Source organism: Pelodiscus sinensis, chromosome 1 (assembly GCF_052426305.1).
Source record: "Pelodiscus sinensis isolate ZL-2025 chromosome 1, ASM5242630v1, whole genome shotgun sequence".
Classification (NCBI taxonomy): domain Eukaryota; kingdom Metazoa; phylum Chordata; order Testudines; family Trionychidae; genus Pelodiscus; species Pelodiscus sinensis.
The window spans coordinates 201,648,365-201,674,383 of NC_143052.1; the positions used below are offsets into that span (position 1 = coordinate 201,648,365).

The 26,019-nt window shown below is 41.3% G+C and overlaps 1 protein-coding gene across 4 annotated transcripts in view; it reads right to left on the reverse strand.

The window, feature by feature from the left end:
- Positions 1 to 7,917: 7,917 nt before the first annotated feature.
- The window catches only part of SYTL5 (synaptotagmin like 5), a 153,719-nt gene continuing 135,617 nt past the window's right edge, over positions 7,918 to 26,019 (reverse strand). For all 4 annotated transcript variants that reach the window (XM_089774612.1, XM_089774611.1, XM_089774615.1 and 1 more), the window contains exons 14-17: positions 22,682 to 22,790; positions 18,798 to 18,933; positions 15,511 to 15,719; positions 7,918 to 13,842 (exon numbers count right to left, since the gene is read on the reverse strand). In XM_089774612.1, coding sequence (XP_089630738.1) covers positions 13,700 to 13,842; positions 15,511 to 15,719; positions 18,798 to 18,933; positions 22,682 to 22,790 — 597 coding nt within the window. In that variant the 3' untranslated portion in view covers positions 7,918 to 13,699. The remainder of the gene's footprint in view (positions 13,843 to 15,510; positions 15,720 to 18,797; positions 18,934 to 22,681; positions 22,791 to 26,019) is intronic.

Sequence of the window (26,019 nt, forward strand, 5' to 3'; positions counted from 1 at the left end):
AGAATGCTTGTTGAAGATCTTGTAGGTGTAGGTCTCTGTCTGAGGGGTTGGAGCATATGCGGTTGTACCTCAGTGCTTGGCTGTAAACAATGGATCGTGTGGTGTGTCCGGGATGGAAACTGGAGGCATGCAGGTAAGTATAGCGGTCGGTAGGTTTTCGGTATAGGGTGGTATTGATATGACCGTCACTTATTTGTATCGTGGTGTCCAGGAAATGGACCTCCCGTGTAGATTGGTCCATGCTGAGGTTGATGGTGGGGTGGAAGCTGTTGAAATCATGGTGAAATTCTTCCAGAGTCTCCTTCCCATGGGTCCAGATGATGAAGATGTCATCGATGTAGCGTGGGTAGAGAAGGGGTATAAGTGGACAAGAGCTGAGGAAGCGTTGTTCCAGATCAGCCATAAAAATGTTGGCGTATTGTGGGGCCATGCGGGTGCCCATAGCAGTGCCACTGGTCTGGAGGTATATGTTGTCACCAAATCTGAAATAGTTGTGTGTGAGGATAAATTCACAGAGTTCAGCCACCAGTTGTGCTGTGGCATCATCAGGGATACTGTTCCTGACAGCTTGTACTCCATCTGCATGTGGGATGTTTGTGTAGAGAGCCTCTACATCCATGGTGGCTAGGATGGTGTTTTCTGGAAGATCACCTATGCATTGTAGTTTTCTCAGGAAATCCGTAGTGTCATGAAGGTAACTGGGAGTGCTGGTGGCGTAGGGTCTGAGTAGAGAGTCCACATAGCCAGACAGTCCTTCAGTGAGAGTGCCAATGCCCGAGATGATGGGGCGTCCGGGATTTCCAGGTTTGTGGATCTTGGGTAATAGACAGAACAACCCTGCTCGGGGCTTTAAAGGTGTGTTGATTTGTTCCTGTGTTTGTTTAGGGAGTGTCCTGAGCAGATGGTGCAGTTTCTTAGTATATTCCTTAGTGGGATCTGAGGAAAGTGGCCTGTAGAATTTGGTATTGGAGAGTTGTCTGGCAGCCTCCTTTAGGTAGTCAGGCCTGTTCATGATGACAACAGAACCTCCTTTGTCAGCCTCTTTGATTATAAGGTCAGAGTTGTTCCGGAGGCTGTGGATGGCATTGCGTACTGCACGACTGAGGTTACCAGGCAAGCGATGCTGTTTTTCCACAATTTCGGCCTGTGCACGTTGACGGAAGCATTCTATGTAAAGGTCCAGACTGCCATTTCGGCCCTCAGGAGGAGTCCATGTGGAGTTCTTCTTCTTGTGCTGTTGGTGGGAAGGTATCTGTGTGTTAGTGCATTGTTCAGTGTCGTGTTGGAAGTATTCCTTGAGACGGAGACGGCGAAAGTAGGCTTCCAGATCACCGCAGAACTGAATCATGTTAGTGGGGTGGCGGGGCAAAAAGAGAGTCCCCGAGATAGAACAGATTCTTCTGCCGAGCTGAGTGTGTAGTTGGAGAGATTGACGATATTTCTGGGTGAGTTAGGGGTACCATTGTTGTGGCCCCATGTGGCAGGTAGGATTTTAGACAGCTTACAGTCCTTTTTCCTCTGTAGAGAAGTGAAGTGTGTAATGTAGATCTCCTGTCTTAAAGTCCACTTGTGCAGAAGGTTGGTGTTTTATGAGAGACTCCAGATTGGAGAGCTCTTTTTTGATGTTTTCCTGTTTGCTGTACAGGATGTTGATCAGGTGGTTCCTCAGTTTTTTGGATAGTATATGGCATAATCTCTCACTATAGTCTGTGCAGTATGTAGATAGCAATGGATTTTTCACCTTCAGTCCATTTGGTATAATGTCCATCCGTTTGCATTTGGAGAGAAAGATGATATCTGTTTGTACTTGTGCAAGAATTTAGGAATACACTATACATGTGTTTTAAAATGATTTCACTCTACATCTGAGAGTACATGTAGCTCCCATATGGGTTTTTTTGTTTTTAATTATCCTTTGGTTTTTGTGGTCATGAATTTAGGTAGAGGTAGATTCAATTGCATATTGCACATCCTTGGGAGATCTGTTCCAGTACTCAAGGCTTACATTAATCGACACTGTTTCGGCTCCAGCAGAAATAACACTGTGCAATGGTTCCAAGCATTAGAGAAACCTACAAAATGGGTATTTAGTAAGACAGTTCATAAGTACCAGGAACAGAAAATTCCTCCCTGCAGGAACAGCATTGGCTTGTGTCTTTTCTCTGATACATTTCCCTTAGATGTGCAAGTAATAGGTTTGGAATAAAAAGGAATGCCTACTTCAACAAAAACTCTTTTAAAACATGGATACGTGATAAAGGATACAGATTGTTTCCAGAAGCAGGACCCACAGAGATTTCTCATCTTTTACTGAGAGGGTTTGTTTCATACAACAAACTCTAGCACATAACAAGGGCTTCTACACCAACACTGCACCGAATGAGAAACTAATTCCTCTTGCAAACACTAGCATATTAAAGCAAAGCCAAATGTTTTAAGCCAGGAAGGCAGTTCACTTTCTCAAGAAATTGTGATGGAAATAGCAGCTATCATTGGTTATGTTAGACAGCATTTTTTCTTAAGCATAAACCAATTCTGTGGCATAATTTTCCCACACACAGTGGGAACCTAACTAGCTGTTTATAAGAGAAACCTTACTATTCTCTCTCTCTCTCTCTCTCAAGTACTTGAAGTCTAAAGGGAAAAAGGAAATATCTGTGTCCTTATTGTTGAAGTTTGCTCCTCCCTCTGCCCCCCGAGGTTAGTTTTTATATTAAAATACAAATAGCTTGTTGCTCTAATGTCAGACAACTCACTGATAACATCAGTCTGCAGATTTATTATAGCTCAGTACCTTGATGAGAAAGTGTCAAATTATACAGCAAACAAATGAAAATGGAGTAAACATTTCAAGAGAGGCAAGGTGCAGCATTCTACCCCTCCCTAGTACTAACACATACCATTTTTACATATGCGCACTCTAATGAAGATAAACCAGTGTTTCGTAAACTGTGTTCAGTAGCGTGCCACAGAGAACAGAGTTCAAAATGGCTGCCCTTAAAGGGGCAGGAAACTCTTTTTTTTTGCTCAGTAACTTCCTCCGACCACTTTCTCTCTCTCTCCTTAACAAAAAATCCTTGGTGTTCCTTGGTCTTAAAAAGTTTAAGAAACACTGAGAAAAACACTAAATTCTGAGAGTTGACCACCTTATTTAGTTTCAACACCGTATCATTTCTAGGCTCCGATCCTTACCTCAGTCTTTTGTTCCCTAGCTTGGCAGGTGTTTTCAGCATTTCAGATATGACTCAAGGATTAACTCCTTCCATCAGCATAGTCCCTATAGGCCACTTTGGCTGGAACAGGAAGCATCAACCATGGCAAAGTTGGTGCCTTGCTCCCTGAAGAGGGAGTGGGACTGTCACATTCTGGAGTGCAATTCAGACCAGTGAGAGGTTGTGTCATCACTTGTATTATAATCCTGAGTGCTGTAAAATGCTGTAGTTATTCATAGCTTCCTGCTTGGGAGAGCAAGACAGCAGTCAGCATATATTACATTTTCTGAACATTGGACAGTTCTGATTCAACCTCTTTCGATTCAACACCCTGCCAGCTGACAGACACACTCTAGTCTTCGCCAGTCTTAGTTTATGGGGAGCAGATGATTCTAATGCACCACAAGTCCTAAACTTTCCCAAATCTGTGTGCTCTGCATAAGAATATAACATAAGAAGTCAGCCCCAAAGGTTCATCTTCAAAGGTCCATCCGTATCTTGTCTTCTAACAGTGGCCGATGCTAGGTGCCCCAGAGGCAATGAACAGAACAGGGAATCATCAAGTGATCTTTCCCCTTTCACGTATTCCCAGCTTCTGGCAAACAGGTTAGGGACACTATCCCTGCTCATCCTAGCTAATAGTCATTGATGGACCTATCCTCCATGAATTTATCTAGGTTTTTTTTGAACCCTATTATAGTCTTGCACTTCACAACATCCACTGGATAGGAGTTTTTCAGGTTGGCCGTGTGTTATGTGAAGAAATATTTTAACTTCTTGGTTTTAAACATGCTACCTATTAATTTCATTTTGTGACCCCCCCCTAGTTCTTGTGTCATGGGAAGAAGTAAATAATTCTTCCTTATTCACTTTCTCCACAACAGATGTGATTTTAGAGACCTCTATCATATCCTCCCTTAGTCGTCTCTTTTCCTAGCTGAAAAGTCCCTGTCTTATTAATCTTTCATCACATGGCAGCCATTCCATAGTCCTCATCATTTTTGTTGTCCTTTTCTGAACTTTTTTGAGATGAGATGACCAGATCTGCATGCAGTATTCAATATGTGGGCATACTATGCATTTATATACAGGCAATAAGATCTTCTCCGTCTTATTTTCTATCCTTTTCTTAATGGTTCCTAATACTCTGGGTTTTTTTGCTGTTGCACAATGAGAGGATGTTTTCAGAGAACTATCTACAATGACTCTAGGATTTCTCTTGAGTGATGACAGCTAATTTAGTCCCCAACATTTTATACGTATAGTTGCGATTATGTTTTCCGATATGCATTACTTTGCATTCATCTGCCATTTTGTTGCCCAGTCACCCAGTTTTGTGAGATACTTTAGAAGTCCTTCACAGTCTGCTTTGGACTTAACTATCTTGAGCAATTTTGTAGCATCTGCTAATTATGCCACCTCACTGTTTACCCCTTTCTCTAGATCATTTTATAAATAGGTTGAATAGGATGGGTTCCAGTATGGACCCTTGGGGGACACCACTGGTTAACACTCTCCACTCTGAAAACTTACCATTTATTTCTACCCTTTGTTTCCTGTATTTTAACCAGTTATCAATCCGTAAGAGGACCTCGCTGCTTATCCATGACAACTTACTCTTTTTAGGAGCCTTTGGTGAGGGACCCTGTCAAAGGATTTCTGGAAATCGAAGTACGCTATAACCACTGAACACCCTTTGTCCACATGTGCCTGTTGGCACTCACAAAGAATCCCAGTAGATTAGTGAGACATGATTTCCTTTTACAAAAAACATGTTGACTTTCTCCCCACAAATTATATTCATTTATGTGTCTGACAATTCTGTTGGTTTCAACCAATTTGCCCGGAACTGAAGTTAGACTTACCAGTCTGTAATTGTCAGGACCATCTCTAGAGCCCCTTTTAAAAATTGGTGTCACATTAACTATCTTACAGAAGCTGATTTAAAGGATAGGTTACAAACCACAGTTAGTAATTCCGCAATTTCACATTTTGAGTTTTTTCAGAACTCTTGAGTAAATGCCGTCTGGTCCTGGTGGTCCTCAGCCATGAAGACGAATGCAAAGAATTCATTAGTTTCTCCACACCAAACTTATCATCCTAGGGTACTCCTTTAGCATATCAATTGACCAACTCAGGGCTACAATGCTTAGCTCTCCACGCAACATTCAGAGGAATAAGATCCATTTGCTACTTGACAGAGATAAAACTTAACAGCTTGCCGCATCAACTGGCGTTAACATTTACTTTAATTCAAACACAGTGCTGTTGGTACAGATTCATAGTAAAAAAGTTTATTAACAGAAGCAGGCAGGATTTTAAGAAAGTTCGATTATAAGACAAAGTTAGAAATGCAAATAAAAGTGAAAACTTCACCTAGCAAGGGACAAGCTTTGTTCAAGATGGCTCTTCTCATCCTTATAATCTTCCGGCAAGATGGTGGCTGACTCCACACTCCATTGGGCAGGATCTCCCTCAGAAGCCCTAAATAGCTGGTTCTTTTGTCTTCTTAGGTGAAAAGGAGAACTCTGGGTTCTCTGCCTCTTTCATTTACAGTCCAGTGCACTTCTGAAATGGATTCATGTGAAGCATACTCCTCTAAGTAAAGTTTAGTGAAGCAGTGAGAAAGGCATGATGGACTTTGATGATAAAAATTTCCTGCTCTCTCTTACTCTGCTGGTGTTTGATAAAATGCAAACAGTTCTGCTTCCTGCAGTCTCCCACCTCCCTTGTTAGTGTGATGGTTCTCTTTGCTGCTTATCTATAAGTTGAGGTCAACACATGCACCTTTGTTAAACAAGTCTCTCCTAAACAACTCCCCCTGACCTGCCTGCTTTGAACACACTTTAGTCATACTTCCAGCACACAACTCTTAATGCACTTCATATATGTACATCATATGAGAGTGTTATGTCATACTGTCTAGACAGATTATTACAACAATTTACAGGACATAGACACAGGGATTACAGACAGTCCTAGGGTTCTGTGTCATTTTGGAAGGGGCACATCAGCAGCAAGGCTGCATGGCTTCAAAGAAGAACGGGAGACGATTTTTAAGTCTGCATAAGGCATGTCTGTGTTGTTTCGGGTTAATCCCTAAGCACTGGGTTTCTCATCCATATCACACAAGAAAACTGGTACAAGCAGTGATGTAACTGGAGATTATTTTGATATGTAGCTTGTTGCCACTCACTGGTGCTACAGCCCCCAAAGTTTACAAACAGGAAGGCCCATGGCACTGAAAGGAGTAAGTGGATAAAAAGAACTCCCACTCTAAAACCCAACAAGTAGCCAATTATATCTAAATAAAACTAAGCAGTAATACACAAACATAGAGGAATACCAGAGAGAAGCAGGAGCTCCAGGAAGGACAGCTGGCATTTGTACTGAGCACAAAGTGCATACCATACAGATTAGTAAATCACAAGAGCACTTGGGTGGAACTTTTTTTTAAATGGGTTCAGGTCAGTCCATATGTATTGGGATTTACCCAGAGAAACTGGGGTCAAGTGTATCAGGTGAGAGAAAAGGGGAGGAAGTTATGAATAGGAATTTGCAGGCCGGCTATCAACCCGTCAGGTTACATTTGCAGAAGCTGTGGGAGCCAGAGAGGAGCTGGAAAAGGGTTCACAAAGCTCCCCTCTGCCACACTTGCAGCAAGATTGTTTTAAATTTGTGGACAACTTGGGAAGTGCCGAGCCAGTCGTGTACACTAGTTAGATAGGAATTGTGGGAAAAAGGAGAAGCAGAGGCTTTTTGTAGTATTGAGTGACCTGCTGGGGTGAGAAATAGGTAAGTCGTGCCAACATCTATGAAGTTGACAGACTCAGTCAGAGGTGTAGACTGCTGTGCTAGCTCAGAACCAGGTGAGCAAGGCAGGCCCAGAATCTCTCATCAGAAGATGAAACTTTATCAGGGGTGGGAATTCTCTGTCTTGACTCGTTTTTTGGTCAGTCAGATCAGAAGAACAAACCTCACTAACCTAGCCAGTTAAAGCTAACTGGACCAAGTAAGAGAGCAATCTAGAAGATGAGACCAGGACATTCACCTGGGCAAGCCAGAGTGATACTGATAAAGCCAGGTTGGTACAATTTCATTACTCCACATCTGTTGTATGACATGAATGAAAGTGTGAATGAACCTGAAACAGAGCAGTGTTGCTTATACAGACAAGTAATGCTTAGTAAGAACACAAAGCTGTAAGGTTAACCCTTTGAATACAACTGGATTTCTAGGTGGATGACACCTTCACATTGGATGTATTTAGAAAGGACCGGGTGCTTGTTATAATGTAACAGGTAGAAGAGGGTCCTTATAGAGGCCTTGGGCCAAGACTTTTTGTGATGGATAGTGAAGAATAATGTATTCCTGGCTCAAACCAGCACTAGTAAACGTTCCTTTCACAAACATTAAATCTACTCATAACAAAAAAAAAAAATCTAAAAATTAACAAAAAAAGGAACAGTTAAGGGAGGGAGAAAAAATGACACACATGGCAGGAAGGAGAAGAGAAAAGAAGAGAAAAGTACACACGAGAAGTACAGTGAAATTACACCTATCAGGTCATAGATCATAGCATACATTTAGTATTACTAGCTGCATGTAGATCAAATCCCTTGTTCATCACTGTCAGAAAAAGGCAACAGCATGTTCACTGTAAGGGGATTGATGTAACGCATTTCAGCGGAGACAGGAACAAATACCATGTTTAATTAGTTTAATTGTAGGAGAAATAACATTGTGCTTTACAATAACTACAAATGGGTTCACCATCAACCTTCTTCCACAATCCACAAGTCTGAATGTACAGTACACAGGAAAGGACAAGAGCATGTTAGGCACAAACATTTTGGCTAAATTTTGGCAGCGCTTATAATGCGATGTTGCTAAATGCTAACAGTGTTCATTTCCACTCTAATTGTACCCAATGGAGAACAAGCAACAGAGCCCAAATAGGAAAGAATTCAGAATAAAAGGACACAGGGTATTCTCTAACTGTTGCAACAAAGACTAATTTTGTTGTTAAACCCCAAAAATAAGTAAAAGAGGATCTCATACATGCCATTTAAAACAGTCTAAAGCTAAAAAGCATCAAGTTCTTCAGAAGTCTAGAGGCATGCATTGGCGCATAATTCATGGTCACAAATGAGAACTACTGTAATAGCTAATCAAAATCTTGACAGGATGGGAAATCTCAAAAACGAACCAAAAGCCACTTGTTCACAAGTTCAGGTTCATGTATTAGCATTAGTATACACTATGTAGCTCCACATACATTATGACCACCACATTAGACAGAACCCTTCATCTATCAATCACTAGGCAGGGAACCCATTGGGCACAGTGTTTGGAATCTGCTAACATGGTCCAGAGCATCTCATGGACAATTAAGAAAGAATACATTATTACTAGTCACAGCTTGCCATACGCCACTGGAATTGTTCAGATTCAACCCCTTCCCACAGCCTGTATCCCAGACGTCCTACATTTTGCTCTCAGCATCTCTCAATATGTTTTGCTTTTAAAAACCTAAGGCGTAAGGGTTTCCAATGCATTACTATCATTCTGCATGCAGGTCAATGCTAAGAAAGAATCATTTGATTGGTGGTGGTTGTTGGGTTGAGTGTTAGTGTTGTGCTATTGCTGCAAAGAGCTAAAAACCAGTATTCCAGGCTGGAACGTAAAACTTCATCTGTCTTTTACACTGAGGAAGAGAAGTAGGGCTAGTATGAAAGTGGGCCCGTGACAGCTCAGGGTCCTTACCATGTGAAGCCAGCATTTAGAGGCAGCAATGAATTTAAGAATATGACTTATCAGTCATGATCCTTAGTAGAGGACTGACAGAGGTCTAGAGGGAGGGATGCATTGGGGAGGGAGAACTATGGGAAGATTCAGGTGCAATCTTCACTGTAGCATGTGAGCTGAAAGACACTGTGATACTATGACTTTGAACCCCCTTTTTAATGGTGGATGTGATCCAGAATTAAAAGGAAGAGAAGATGGAATCAGGGAGGGAACATGGTTTTTAATTGTCTGCATACTATATTGCAGTTCTTTCCAATGAGTGATGTAGGATATTCAAAGCTTACTTCACTATTGTACTTTTGTAAACTTCTTCCAGAACGTTACACAGAAGCATGGCAAATGACACAGGCTAACCAAGCAGGGAAATACAGAATGTAAGACTATACATATGTAAATCTTTAACACTTGTGTTTCAGGGTACCTTTGTGTCTCCTTAGTGTAATCTTTATCGAAGGGGATACGATGCGATAGGATTCTAATTTAATCAATGCACCATGATAAACAGCTCTTACTACCCAAAGCCTGCCTCTCAGGTTTGCCAGCAAAAGCCCCTCAAAAAGGGTGGCATCAAATCACTTTGCTGAGATGCCAACTGAGGAAGTGATGTTGGAACCTCTTGCGATGGGATCACAGAAAAGAAATGACAGCAAAAGTCTCAAAGGAGGATGGAATGACACCCTCTAAGTTTTTGCAACATCTCTTCCATGGTCCATCAGCTATGCAAAGAAAAGGCGTGTGTTGATCAAATGTCCAGTCTAATTAAAGAAAAGATGCCTGGGCAATGGGCAAAGACAAGGCAGTGTAAGGAACTGTTTGTTGCTCTGGCTCAAAATTTTACAGGGATATTTGTATTTTATTGTGTTTTATTAAAATATTTGTAACGTTGTGCTTTTTTTAAAATAAGTCAAACCCATTGACTATTGGGGAAGAGTAATGTAGAGAATGAAGCTTTGTAGTTAAATTGTTAGAAAAATACATATTTTAATACACTGCATTGTGCTTGACTCATTTTTAAAAATCAATACTGTTTAAAATAGATTCTTGCTCTCAAATAGCAATACAAAACTTTGTGATAGAAGAGTTTAGAACTATCAACTGTGCCAGGTCTTGTTATTCAGAACTAGAATGTATAAATCAAGGTTATATTTAAGAGTAATTCGATTAAGATTTCTGCAGAAATCTTGAGTAATTATTCATGTAGTTTCAGTGCCACAAATCTATTCATAAGGGAGGCTTTAACCTGGTCTCTTATTGACCATTTTAGTGTTCAGTCTGGTGATCACAGAACATAATAGCTTGGAATTATAAACAATTAATCAAATGTCTGGAAAACAAAACTCCAGATGTACAATCAGTTCTCTCATGCTTTTCCCCATCCCATTCATCATTTATATAAAGGAGAGACAGAACAGGTACATAAAGGGTATTATTAATGTGTCAATGTTTTCCACACACCAAATGCTTTCTACAAATGTACTAATGACACTTCTCCAGATCAAAGTTTTCTGTGTTGCTGTTGGGATTTACAGCATTGTTTTTTACTGAGCATTAATTCAGTTAGAGCCATGTGTGACAGGCCTACATTAAAATAAAACAAAAAATAAACTGTATTAAGCTGTGGACATTATTACTGCACTGGCCAGATCCAATCCAAAGAAACAAACAACAGCCTCCTAAATGAAATACTTCTCACTTGGAATGTAGGATCTTATTCCACATACTTAATATAACCTACAGATAATGGATGGAGCCTTTTTATTATCTGACTCATATTACACAAGCTTATAGGGTCAGAGTGAAATCTTGGATTAGTCAGTGGCAAAATCCCCACTGTCTTGAAGAAGGTCAGAATTTTACCCTCAATCATTTTCTTTAGTTTAATAGCTGTTACCCTTTTTAAAATTTGGCCAAACAACAAATTTAGCAAATGAAAACAGAGCTTGAGCCTCCATGTCAGTATAATGTAACCACTCCGAAAATAAACATCTGTTTGTGATGTAACCCCTTAGGGAAATCCAGACTTTGAGTCCGTTAAAGAGAAGGGGTAGGTTAGGCCCCAAATGTAGGGTATTTTTGGGAGAGAGAACTGTTGAAGAATTTTAAAGAATTATTGTGAAACAAAAGAAACATTTAATAAAAGATTGTATCAGGGCATACTTTAAATTATAAATTCATTGTGGCTTTTGTGAATAAAAGTACCCCCTCCTCTGAAAATGCATTAGAACAGGAGAGTAAAATTGACTAGAAACAGATTACTCTCCTTTTACTGCCCTGAGTGAAACTCCAAAACCAAACAAATGTAAACAGACACACAGAATAAAGAAATTGAAGCCAAGATTTTCTAAAGCAACTACTGATCTTGGGTACCCAACTGGAGCTACTATAAGGGGGTATGATTATTAGAGGAGATGAGTTAAGCACTTCTTAAAAATCATAGCCCTTTAAATGATCTCAGATTAGGCAACTAAAATCACTCGCCACTTTTCAAAATCGTGTCTTAAATTTTTAGAAATCTGTTTTTCTGTTTCATCAATTTCAGATACAAAACTAAAGTTGATGTTATTTAGCTATTAATATTTCAGGTTATTAAAACTTGGAGCTTCAGCTATTGTTGGATTGTGAATGACAGGATTTTTACCTCTTAATTAAGAATTATTTTGTTAGCACTTCTTTAAAAAAAGCTTTAGGTTCTGAATTCTGATAGTATGAGAAACGAAGAACAGAGAGAGAAGGACTTATATATGCAGTGGAGACGACAGGGTTTTTTATTGGCTGTTGGTTTTTTTTTGTGGTTGCTAAATATTTTTCACAGTGATACTGTCTTACTCCCAAAAGTAAATTAAGGATGAGAGCAGCTGTAAATGCATTTACAGCTGATGACAGGGAGCAAGTTTTAATTATGGACCATTCAGATGAAATTTAATTTACTCAATTTATTGCTGTCTCTGAAGTTTGTATAAGGTGCCCATAACTATAGCATATAAGTGCTGAATTTAGTGAATCACATAAATCTGAAAATACCATATTTGGTAAGGATCAACTGTTCTGCCTTTCTATAGTTCTGCTGTTGTACAGTCCATCAGCATATATAGAAAACACTGCTCTATCTGTACTGGGGATGTAACCAATTAACAAGGAAGCAGCTTACCAGAGGATGATTACCAGTAACTGGTTAACCAGCAGTGTGGCCAGGCTGGAGAAGCTCCCTATCCAATGTAGGCAGGGAGGAGAGAGGACTGCTCTAGTCCAGCCGGACCCACCATGCCATGCTGGGCTAGAGCAGCCCCCTGCCTTCAGGATCTCAGTTAAGCAGTTAACCAGTTAAATGTAATGTTTAACCGGTTAACTGATTGAGCAGGATTTTACATCCCTAGCTTGTAAACATGAGAGTCTAGTTCTTAGCAAGCAGAAAATTTAAGATTGATGGTGTGTGCAATTCCCTTGTGTACTGAAAGCAAGACAGATCTCATTACACAAAGCAGTCGTTAGGAAACCAAATTAATAAAGAACAACTATACCATCTAACAAGGAGCAACTGAAATGGTAAGACATTTTATATTAAAATGCATTAGTAATATAAGTGCAAAGACTCATATCATTCCAGCAGCAAAATACCACTCCTAATCATATCATGATTAGTAATTAATAAATCAGCAAGATATGCTTGAACAGGATTCCAACCCATTTAGAAAACTTCCCCATTTAAACCCCAGTTCAGCAAAGCAGTTAACCATACACTTAATTACATCATTTCCCTATACGCTTTGCGGAATTAGGGCCTTAGTCATTAAACCTAAAACTGCACGTGTAGGAAAACACTATCATCTCATGAGTTATGGCACTTGTTTGAACTTCTCTCCGCCTCTGTACAATGATATCTGAATTATTAAATGAGTTATAAACAAAAGTTAAAAGGCAGCCATAAGTGATGGCACTTAGTTCTGGAAGCTGCTTAGCAATGTCTAATAATCTGTTTTCATAAGAGACTCTTTGATATGGGGAAACCATAGCTTGAATGGAGCACTGAAATATACCTTGCACACATCAACACAGAGTATGGCATTCCTGTTATTTTGTAGCAGCACATCTGTCACCTATTTCTAAATACCCAAATGGCTGCTGTTTTTCTTGTAGTGATGCTTGTTGCAAAGCTTGCTATAATGAAACAGTTCAAATTACTGAACATATAAGGGAAGGGATGTTGTTAATTATTCATTCAGACTGCTTGGAATCTAGTGGTTTTGTAATCTCATTTTGAATTCCAAACTTGCTTCAAATTAGTGTATACCATAAATAATCATTAGTCATCAAATGACTAATGCATTTGCTTGCTCCATATTCTTCATGGATGTTTACATTATTAGACCATATTTCTGTCCCGAGACAAACAAACAAAGCCTGATTTTGTATTCTATATTCAGGTAGCTTTCTCACTGACTTCAGTAAGAGTTTCACTAGTATAAGGAACATCGGCTTAAGAACACAGATGCAGGAAAGTGCAGAATGCATTATAATCCAACTCAGAAGCCTCAAAATCCAAGGCAAAGAGGAGTCTTTCTTCCCCACTTACACATGTGGAAAGTTACAACGGACTGAATTCCACTAATGCCAGGTGTCCTTGTGGTACCCCACAAGAGTTAAGAGTCACATCAGTTTATCCTTATGCAAGCCATTTGCTCTCAGAGTCTGCGTTTTCCCATGCTAGATCTCAGCATTAATATACCTTCTACAGAGGTGCCAGGATTGTCAATCATCTTTTGCCAGAGGTGCTGTTCTTCCCCATGAGAGTCCATCCAATCCACTTCCTTCCCGTTACTTAAACCTTGCAAATGCAAAAAATATGGAGAGTTTTGGCATGTTAGTGAGATGTAACTCAATATGGCTCCTTATCTGTTTCAAGAAGGTATATGCAGGATTGTTGTACTCCTGTCACTTTCAAGACATTGGAGAGACAAGGTGGACAAGATCATATCTTTTACAGGGCCAACTTCTGTTGGTGAAAGAGAGAGAAGCTTTTGCGCTTACACAGAGCTTTTCTTAAGGTCTAGGAAAGGAAACAAGGGTGTCACAGATAATTACTTATGCTAAACTATCTGTTCAATCTTTGGTTTAGTTGTGACACTATAGGTACCTCTCCCAGACCTGAGGATAATCTCTGTACAGCTCCAAAGCTTGCCAGTGTCTCACTTACAGAAGTTGGTCCAATAAAAGATATTACCTCCCCCCACCTTGTTTCTCTCAAGAGGATACAGAAAGACAACACTCTCCTTCACTGCACTACTGCGTGCAAGACACACTATAAAGCATGTGCCTTACAAAAATTGTGGATTATTTTCTGGGGAGGAGAGATTTTACTTATCTATCGAAGAAGAAAACCTGGCAGATTATAAAAGGAAAATAACAACAAAGAAACCAGAAGAATTTCAAAAGTAAATGAACTAAGTTTTTAAAATTATCTAAAAAATAATGATGTAATAAAAAGGGTGATGTGCCAGCCTGGATTTGGCTGGGGTTTAGCTGTAAATCCAGTATCCTCCCATTGTGATTTTAAAAAATGAAACTATATAAGTTTAAAAAACAAAAAGCAATGTATTTATCTGATAACCTAAAAGGCATTGGAATGTCACCAAGGAGCTAGAACAGGGCTACTCAACACGTGACCCATGGGCCACATGCGGCCCATGGCCCATCTGTTTGCAGCCCGTGATGCAGTTTGGGTACACACAGCCCGTGGGTGGGAGCCAAAACAAAAAAAGTAGTCATTGATATGCGTTTTAGTAGTTAAATTCCTGGACTGTCATTACTCATTAAAAGTGCTGTCATATGTGTGGAAATCAGGTAAATATTGCATTTTATTAATATCAGCAGAACTGACTTAAATGGGGCCTGTGTGTTGTGTAGTTTTGCTGTAATCTTTGTACTCACGCCCGTCAATGTGAAAGAAGCTTATGAATATATATTTGCATGTATAGGAAACCACGCTTAAGTTGCGGCCCTCGGCATGTGCTGTGAGTATCACTGTGGCCCCTGGAACTTCCAAAGTTGAGTAGCCCTGACCTAGAGACTAAATTCCTCTTGGTAGTCACAAAATACATGGGCAGAAACCAGCAACATTTCCCAACGTGGTTCTATCCTACAACCACTATCCACCAATGTGAGGAGGAATGGATGATTCACTCTCCACAGCAGCTCATTCATCATCCAGAAGGGTTACTGTTGAGTAAAATGAAATTCTCATATCTCAGATGGTAAGATGTGTTTTCCTAGTTCTTCCAGTCTTGGTTGACTTCAGAAGCATAGTTATAAGTGGGTAGCAAACTCATGTCTCTCACTTGCTATCATAAGGAAGTAAATTGCCTTTTGGCTTTTAAGCCACCCCTTTTTTCTTTCAAATACCACCTCTGTGCCCTTCATTCACAAAATTCACATACTGTACATGGCTATGAGACATGTGCTGAACAAAATAATGATTCCCAAATGGGGCCCTTACCGCTTCCAGTGCTCAAACGGACACCTCCCAGAAAGATGTTGCTGGAGAGTGACTCCTTGTCCCAGACTGTCAATTCTAGGCAGACGCTGTGTAGATCTGCAAGGTTCAGGCCGCTGAAAGTGAAGGTGTGATTCCAGTGGGGATTCACACTCTTCTTTATTACAGGAGTTTTATGTTTTGTTGCTTTGCTGTTATCTGGGAGCAGATACCTGAGGGAGACAGAAAGAAAGACGAAGAGAGGAAAATAAACAGGTAGATGGGAGTTCAGGTCAGTCATCCTTATCATTTGTATTACAGCATCACCTAGAAGTCCAACCAAAATCACAGAGGGCCCCATTGAGTTTTGAATTAAGTACAAAGATATAGTAAGAACTGTCCATTCCCTGATGAGCTTTTCCTCTAAATAGACAAAACAGAGCAAAAATAGGAGAAAGGAAGTCATATCATCCCCACAGATGGAAACCCAAGACACAGAGAAATTCCAACTGCAAATCAGCAAAGAACCCATTGAAGTCAAGCTAAGCATGCCAAAAAGCGGTGTTGAAGTGAGATCAAGTAAGTTGTCCAGGTTGTCCGGGTCTAAGACAGGAATTGAATCAGCTTTCCTGTATCTCAGGTTCAGATGCTGCCTTTAACCACACAACTCTACATTTCAATGGGACTCCTCATGGAAAACAATACCTTTCCATGTGAGTAAGCATTTCAGATTCATGGTGAGAAGCAACACTATTATGTGATAACACATTTAATTGATCTTGGGCAAAAATAAGTGGGTGAGAGAGAAGGAATTTAGCAGCTGGTCAGTGAGATGGTATCATCCCCTCTGCATTGACATAACTTTATGTTAAGGATGTTAAGTAGCGTGTATTTCACTAATTGAATAGTTTATGCATTTTTGCATTGACTATTCGATTAGTCAATAGTGGCATTTCAAAGGGGCAGCGCCACCCTATGTCATTCCAAGGGGCAGCACCACACTGAGCCCGGGATCAGCTGGAGACTCCTCAATTGAGCCCAAGCTCTGTGGCACTGCCCCTTTGAAACACCGTGGTGGCATTTCAAGGGGGCAGCGCCACATGGAGCCTGGGGTCAGCTGGGGACTCTAGATGATCCCGGGCTCTGTGTGACGCTGCCGTTTTGAAGTACCCTCCTTTTTCTCCCCATTTACTGCCTCTGTCTGATAGCAGCAGCAAGGGGGGGAAGCGACTAGTTGACTATCCTGTCATCTATCCGAGAAGCAGTTTCTTATCGGATAGTCGATGTTTACATTCATACCACAGATCTAATTCCTCACTAAAACACAAAGATTCTGATGCTATGAAGTCTGATGATTTTTTCAACTCCATAAGATTTCTATTTTTACCAGAGTACTCTTTTCTTGAAAATCTGTAAACACAATATATTATTTTTAAAGTCAAAGTAGTAGACAAATCTCTTTAATCTGAATTTACCCTTCTCCCAGTACAGTTCATGGGTTGATCTGAGCTATAGAAAATATATTTTAAAAAACCTGGTAACCTGATGGAAAATTGTTTGTCCAAAGGAAACTGGTTCAAACTCCACTTACATAAAACAACCCATGCCAACAACAGCAGATGTGTGTGATGAACTAACCAGAGACAGTTCAGGGAGTCAGCAACAGTGATATGCTGCCAATTTGTAAACTAGAGGCTCCAAAAACAAAAAATCCTCTTAGTCTGGTGTAAACTCCACATCTCATGTGTGTACAAGCTGCAGAGAGGAGAGTGGGGGACCAGATAATTTTTCCTTGTTTCTCTATTTAAACAAAAACACATTTCTCATAACTAAAGCCAACCACAGAGAAAGCTGCACTGGGCAAATCAATGTAAAATAAGCCTATAGATTGCTCTTTGTACCTCAAAAAATGTTCTGAGTACATTGATAGAACAGCACTTAGATCATGTGAATGGGAGGTGTAGAGTGAAAACCTTACAATGACTTCTAAGTATATCTGCTCCAGGAAAACTTGCAAAAATCAATTTGTCATTTAAGACAATTTTAGCTATTGCAAAAAAGTAAAAAAAAATTCCTCAGAAATATGTTTACGACCCCAGGAACAATTTACCATTCTTGGAGGAATGGCTTAGCTATGTCCAGAGAAGAGGTGAAACTTGATCGAGGTGTTCACTTCAACAAAAACATGCAGACTATAACTAACACACCACTGTACATAAAACAGGCAACTATGAAAGCTTTTACTGACAGAAAAATGACAAGGATGAACATTCTATTCCCCATTTTATTCATTTAGCACCGGGGTGGGCAAAAGGGCCTCCACGGGCCAGATCCGGCCAGCCAAGAGGTTTGATCCGGCCCACGGAGGTCCTGCTGCTCCCCTGCCCCCAGGCCAATCAGGATCTGGGGTCGGGGGAGTGTGTGAAGTTTCCTCCACCTTGCCAGGAGCACGCAGTGCTTAGAAGCACCACACGTTCCTCACAGGGCAGGAGAAGACTTTGCAAATCCCCCACTTCCAACCTCTGATTGGCCTGGGGGTGGAACGGGGAGTACGTGAAGTCTCCCTCCCTGCCAGCAGCTTGGGTGCCTAGGGGGAACCTCTGGGGGGTGCAAAGACTTCACAAGCTCCCCTACCCCCAGACTAAACAGGGTCTGTGGGTGGGGAAGTATCCTGGCCCCGCCCCTTCCGCTTGTGGCCCTGCCCCTTCTTGTGCAGCCCGGGTCCACTTCAAAAATTTCTGAAGTGGCCCCCAGCAAAAAATGATTGCCCATCCCTGATTTAACACCTTGAGTGCCATGCTCAGAATTATGTTTATATTATAGATACAAGCATGTACCTATATCAAATATTTGTTGTTTATTCAGGAAGTTTATTTGAATATTAAAGTTCATACTCTAAATGCTGAAAGATAAATAACAATCAGGCATATGTATATAGCAAAAAACCATACACACTGCATGATTGAAATCATACTGTGTTGCAGACATGTATATATAGCAGGTGTACATATATCACATACTCATGGGTTTTTTTAAGTGTTATCTTTAATGTTACCTTTCAAAGCCACATGTTGAAGTCTACAAGTAAAATTAAAGCTCTTATTTCAAATAATATATTATTACTTAAATTTAAATACTGCAGACAAAGAGAATTTAAGGTTGAACTCCATTCTGAGGTGCAAGTTCTTTTTCAGGAGTAAAGTTCAGTATCTATCAGACCAAAATGGTACTGATCACATAAACTAGGATTCAATGCAAAAGTTAGTTTTACTCTTGATGTGCTGTATAAAATATCAGAAAATAAAAATTACCCTTTAACAAATGTGTCAGAGGTGCCTCCTGATTTCACAGCTGTTAAATTTTTGGCTTCTTTGATAATGACCTCTAACATACCCCCAGAAGGCAGCTGTGCAGATCCTTTCCTTCCCTTTCTTAAACTCTTCTTTCCTGTACAGAAAACAAACCAACAACAAAATCAAGGACTACAGGCAGTCCCCTGGTTACGTTCAAGATAGGGACTGTAGGTTTGTTCTTAAGTTGAATTTGTATGTAAGTTTGAACAGGCGTCCAGATTCAGCCGCTGTTGAAACTGACCAGCAGCGGCTGAATCGGACACGCCTGGGGCAGAGCAGCTGGGGTGCTGCTGGGTTGGTCCCGCAGCGCTCCTCGGCGCTACTGGACCAACCTGGCAGCACCCCAGCTGCTCTGCCCCAGGAGTTCCCAAGTCAGCCGCTGCTGAAACTGACCAGCGGCTGACTATAGGAAGCCCGAGGCAGAGCTGCTCTGCCCCAGGCTTCCTGTAGTCAGCCGCTGGTCAGTTTCAGCAGTGTCTGACTTGGGGACACCTGGGGCAGAGCAGCTGGGGTGCTGCTGGGTTGGTCCAGTAGCGCCGCACCTCGGCGCTGTGGGACCAACCCGGCAGCCCCCCAGCTGCTCTATCCCAGGCGTCGGCGAGAAAAGCCTGGTTTGCTCGGGGGGGGGGGGGGGAGGGCGCACTAGCTGCACCCCTCCCCCAGCAGACCAGGGAGAAGCGGGCGGCGGGCGGCTTTGCTCCACGTCTCCCTGGTCTGCTGGGAGAGTCCCCCCAGCAGACCAGGGAGATGCGGAGCAGCATTTCTCGCCGCGGAGGACGCGGGCGGCGGGATCGCAGCGCGTCTGGGCGGTCCTGCCGCCCGTGTCCTCCGCGGTGAGAAAAGCCCCGTTCGTATGTAGGGATCCGACGTAAGTCGGATCCACGTAGCCCAGGGACTACCCGTATATACTGAAAAACCAGTTTGGAAATTTTCAGAGGGGTAGCTGAGTTAGTTTGTAACTGGAAAAACTTAGAAAACAACAAATGGTCTGGTAGCACTTTATAGACTGACAAAACATGTAGATGGTATCATGAGCTTTCGTGGGCACAGCCCACTTCTTCCATTTGAAAATGTAAGCTTTTTGTGGCCAGATTCTGCCACTCAGTTACTTCAACAAGACTATTTGTAGAGGGAAATGCTGCCTGGCTCTTTATTTGCCAACAATCTGGCTCTTTATTTGTAAACATGATGGGGAAAAAGAGCAGCTCACCACACTCCTGGTAAAAAAAACATTGACTCAGACATGGTTGATCCTTGACAGGGAGGGGCTGCCTGAAGTCTCCAAGTACAAATATGGTACTGCTAATATGCTGAAGGGAAAAGGTCAATTTTTCTTTAAATCTTCTCTTCAGCTATTATAAATATTTTTCTAGCCAAAAGCAACTAATAACATTCTATGCAGTGGCAGCAAAGAGATCTTATCAGACAGCCTCCTCCCATAGTCAGAACCTGAAACATCTAAAAGTCTGCTATCCAAACGTATAGGGTACAAGTTCACTGCAGAAGAGAGACCTGGCTGCATGCAGACTAAGGTTGCCAGGTGTCCGGTATTGACCCAGACAGTCCAGTATTTTTGCTTCCTGTCCAGTAAAAAAAAAATTCAGAAAATACAAGACACCTAAAATGTCTGGTATTTTCTGTTTTTTTCTCCCTGCCAGGAGGCAAAAATACCAGACACCTGGCAACCCTACAAACCCTCAGCAACTAGTCCCAGCCCCGGGGCCCTCCCACCCCCTGCTTACCTGGTTCTGCAGGGCTGTCTTATGGCTGGAGCAGAAAAACAAGATGGACACTGGCAAAAAGCCTTTTCTTAAAGGGGCCATGCTTTATTTTATTTTTTTGCTTAATAACTGCTGTCAAAGTCCTTCCCCAGCCCCCCAACAACTTTGGTCTCCTTCTTTTTTTTACTCAACAGAATTTTTTCCCAGTGTTTTTTTTGGGGGCGGGGCGAAGTTCGGTATTTTTAGTTAAACCACTTGGCAACCCTAACACAGACAGTTTAGGCTACATCTACACTTGCAATTGATTGACAAAACCTTTGTTATTCACTCTCCTGCTGACAAAGCGAAAGCTCTTGGTCAGGGCTAGAAGTATTCTAACAAACAGCATTCACACATGCTGACCTTTAGCAACAAAGGGCTGTGTCAACACAGCCTTGCCCTAAAAGCCGGATAGCGTAGACATTCCTTACAAAGAACAGCCTCTCACTTTGAGCAATAGAATAAGCATGCTGACACTGAACAGCTGCTACAGTTTCTAACAGGTTTATCAGCAGGAACCCCATGAACCATTGATGTTCCTGGACCAAAGAGCCCAGGAACAAGGAGGGCTGGTGGCCGGGAAGGAGCACGGTAGGGGGCACCAGCGACTCATCTGGGAGCCCAGTGTCGGGGGGGAGGGGTGTGTAGATGGGGAGCACAGCAGGGAGTTCTGGTCCCAGTGGAGCTCCCTGGCACCAGCAGCCAGGAAGCCCCAGCTTGGCAGCAGCTCTAACCCCAACAGCAGCCAGGGAGCTCAGGCCCTGCCCCAGATGTGGAGCTCCAGCCAACCCCCTTCTGGCTTCAGCAGCCTGGGTGCTCCAGCAACAGCAGCACTCAGGAAGTCCTGGCTCCAGCTGTGGAGCTCCAGCTCCTGTCGCGGAGCCAGGCAGCTGCGGAGCTCTGCCCTGGCTGTGGAGCTCCGCCCTGGTTGTGGAGCTCCGGCAGTGGGGCTACGGCCCTGGCAGCAGTGGGGCCGGTGGTATCAAGAGAGTCCTGGGGATTGGGGCAGCAGCGGGGGCAGGTCGGAGCCCTAGTCTGGTGGCAGCACGACCTTCCCTGTTCCAGAAATCCTAACCTGTATCATCCTGGACAAGTGATATCATTTATTTCCATTCAAAATAAGTTTTCAAAAATTAATTTAATTAAAATCTAGATTAGTGAATTTAAAAACTGCTCAGCTCCATGTGCTGTGAAGGCCATCAGTTCACTTCTGTGTTGTCGCAGTACTTTGTAAATAAGATGAATATTTAAGAATTCAAGAAATCAGATGCATACAAATTACAACATGGAACAACTGGCTTCCTCAGACCAAAGACTATCAGATTATAGCGGAGGACTTGGAATTTTCTGCTAACAGACTAAATGGAATTAATCTGAGAAAAGAGCCTAACTTGCTACCAATTCTTGCAAAGTAGTATTGTGTCTTTTGGCAATAAATTCCTCTTGTGCTCAAACTGTGAGTGTCTAAGGACAGAATTACTATCTGATCACTTCTACCTATTTGGATCATTACTTCTCTGGACACTACTGTAGTACATGTAGTAACTAATTATATTTTCCTCTGAAGAAACACTACCCATTTCAGAGGGTTATAATGGACCGCCCTAAACAAGTCTAATGGGATGCTAAGAGATATAATAACAGCAGGAAGAATGGGATGAAACTGAGCAAAGGAAAATGTAGATTAAATAGTGTGAAAAGGGTCTGAACAGTGAGATATGTGTCACTAAGGTTGCTCCCCTGAGAGGAACTGTAGTAACCCTATTACTTTGACCAGCTATGCACTGCTTAAAACAAGAACACAATGTAAAACACAGCAATAACTCTGGATTAGAAAACTGCTATGGCTAATGACTGTGGCTATTGACCAGCTCGGCCGTTTCAATCATGTCACAGCCATCATTCTGCTGCATTACCTCCTAATGGTGTATAAATGCTGTCTCATTACAGGGGGAAGGGAAGAAGCATCTTTGTTTTGAAAATTTCCTCAGATACAGGGTACCTACTTCACTGCCACAGAACTTCACCTCTCTGCAGTACTCAGAGGGTGTTGTTAAATGCTGCCCTCAATATTCATTTTACCTTGAAACTGTCCAAGTGGAAGCATTAGATTCTTCTCAGGGGGAATGTAGCGTAAAACAACTATCAGCTCTCCTTTATATTGAAGCCCAACATCTGCTGCAACCTCCAGCTAATGGAGAGGGGAAAAAAACAGAAATCCATCTAATCTTAATAATTTATTCATTAATTTTCAATTATTTGTATTCTATAAGTAATCCATGATATATGCTTCATAAACAGGTCATGTCACTGTACAAAGCTCACAGCGAAATAGCCTTCACTAACTGAATGCAGACAACCACATTTTTGAAAATTTCATAGTCTAGGGAATGCAAAAAAGCTCAGAAGAGCAGATGTCACGTGCCTCACACTAGAAGCTATTTGATAAATATACATAGGAGAGAAATATGGTTTGTTAGAATGAAGGAAAAGTTCCAACCCATGTCACAGCAAACAAAGAGGTCAAAGTAAACTGGATACATAAACTGTAGCTACTTTATGGGGCAGTTTTTGATGACACTCATTCATGTTGATTAATACCTTACTCCGTAACTAGCCCCACAGATTTCAGTAGAATTATTCTTGGAACAAGGGGGCATAATCTGTCCTTGAAAGGGGGGGAAAAAAAGAGATTTACAGAAATAAATATTACTTCTCAAATATCATTTCTCAACTTTCCGCATCTCTTTTTCCATTAAATTTCTAAACCCAATCCAAGAGTATGCGCTATGCTTTTTTATAGCACATTAATTGAAAGCAATATTAGATTAGCATTTTTTAATTAAAATAACTAATTATAAGCTCATGTTTAGAAACTAACTAGTTTGGTAGGTCTCTCTTACCCATAAAATAAATAAATATGTCAGTAAAGAGTGTTTTCTCCTAAAGAAGTGGAATACAGAAGAGAAATTGCCCATGAAACATCATTAAGCTCCCAATCATGTGGAACATTTAAGCATGTACCTAACTTTGCTTTCACAGGCAGCTCCATTGATGGCAGCGTGACAACTCATGGAAACAGAGTTTATAAATTGGCTTCAGAAACTTGCATTTAAGCATGTGTTAGATTCAGATCTCATGGACTTAATCTGCTGCAAGGGAGAATGAGGTTAGATATTAAGAGAAACTTTGTAACTATTAGGAGGGAGGAATCTGGCACAGGCCTCTAAGGGAGGTTGTGGCATTTCCATTACTGGGGGTTTTAAGGACAGGTTGGGCAGACACCTGTCAGGGATAGTCTAGGATTACTTGGTCCTATCTCAATGCAGACAACTGGACTTTTTGACCGTTCCAGATCTCTTTTGTCACTACAGTTCTATGAATCTATGATACATAAAATGCTGCCCAGCAATGTTCCTTTTAATCTTTTTCCATCCACTGTGGAATAAATTTTATGTGCACCAAGGCATTTGTGAATGTGCACCACCAGTATAAAGAAAAACAAAAACCTAGCTATGGGAGCTCTGTTAATCAGTTGGCTAGTATTTCAATCTCTCCTGAGAGGCTACAGAAGAGCACAGCTTATATGGAACACTGCTGTGCAGTATGACAACACTGAGTGACTGGACAATACCTAGAATTACAGTCTGAGCACTGCATCGAGGTACTACATTGCTGATGAAATAATTATACTGGTGATAATATACATCCAAAACTTATCCAACTTGCCTACTGATCCCAATTACTAGGTAAATAATTTTACGGTTTGGGGGGGAAAAAGTCCCAGCCTCAGACAGAAATACACAAGAAGCTAAACTGCAGGTAAAGGCACTATTACCTGATTAATAAAAATATTTAGGGCTAGATCCTGCCATCATATACAGGGATGGGATTTAGAGGAAGATGCAATAAACCTTGTAGTGGAAAATTGTGGAATAACCTGACTATAGGCGGAAATTTCATTTGAATAAACCCTGGCCATCAAGGAAGCTTCACTGTGGAAATAATAAATTCCCCCCATTTCACAGATGGGGGAAGTGAAGCACAGAAGTTAAGGCCCTGATTTTCCTGGAAATAACACACACGTCTCCCAATCCCCAATCCTGAACTTTAACCCTAAAGCTCTTCTCCCAACTGTTCTGATCTGACCACACACCCCTAAGAGGATTGATCATCGCATGCTAAGAGGATACATGGATCTTAATCCTCAACTTTTTTTTTATTAAAACAGCTAAGTAGCATCAGATTACAACAAATGTCACCCCTTAGCACTCTTGACAGAGACATGGAGTTCATATTGTAGGACAGTATTCTGCCTAGCATATGTATAAATAAAACCTGTCCTTAATGCTGCTTGCAATAATCTGTCATTCAGAAAAATCTCTTATTTGCCTACAATGAACTGAGTTCTGCCTACAAAAACAGACAAATCATAGAAACGGTCAGGCTGTAAGAGCCCATGAACAGTCAAGTAGGGTAGCCCTCTGCACTGAGGCAGGACCTAGTAAACCTTGACCAGTCTGACAGATGTCTGTCCAACCGGTTCTTAAAAACCTCCAATAAGTTGGAGTCTACAGACTCCTTTATAAACTTATTCCAGAACTTAACTCCCATTATGGTTAGAAATTTTTCTTAATAGCTAACCTAAATCTCCCTTGCTATCGATTAAGCCCATTATTTCTTGTCCTACTTTCATTGAACATGGAGAAACATTATCTCTGTAAACATTATCCAGATCATCCTGGCAGACAAAGGAGACATATTCTCGTTCTCTTTTACTTGGAAATGAGATAGAATTAATAACTCTTATAACGAGTTTGGAAATAATCACACAGCATTTCCTAGCTGGAATGGCTGAAATGCTCAGACCTCTTTACTTTTTGGTCTGAGTGAAAGAGCTCCATCAGTGCCTTCGGTGTTACAATTAAAAAAAACAAAACTAAAATGATGTGAAGTAGAACAGACACCGAGTCACAACTCTTACAGTCCAGTAGTTTCATAATGTAACATTATGATTAGCCTGCACACAAAATGTGTGTCTCTTTGTAAAATTCTCAATTCTAAATAAGTGCAAAATTCTACACTGCTCCAGGGCTGGTACAAAGAAATAGGAATGCTGATAAATGTGCCCTCTGCTCCAGGGCAGGCCATCATGGAACCAAGCTGGGAAAAGCACTGCTCATGATAATTTATCAGTAAGGCTATGTCTAGGCTACACTGAAGTTTCGAAAGAGGATATGCAAATTCCGCAGGAATTCGCATATCTTTCTTCCAATCTCACTTTTGAAAACATTTTGAAAGCACTTTTGAAAGCATTAATCAGGATGCATTTTTTTCAGCAACTCCCCTCCTCTTTTTCAAAAAACCGTTCTTCCTCAGACAATGAGGTTTACGTGGCTTTTCGGGGGGGGAGGGGGAGG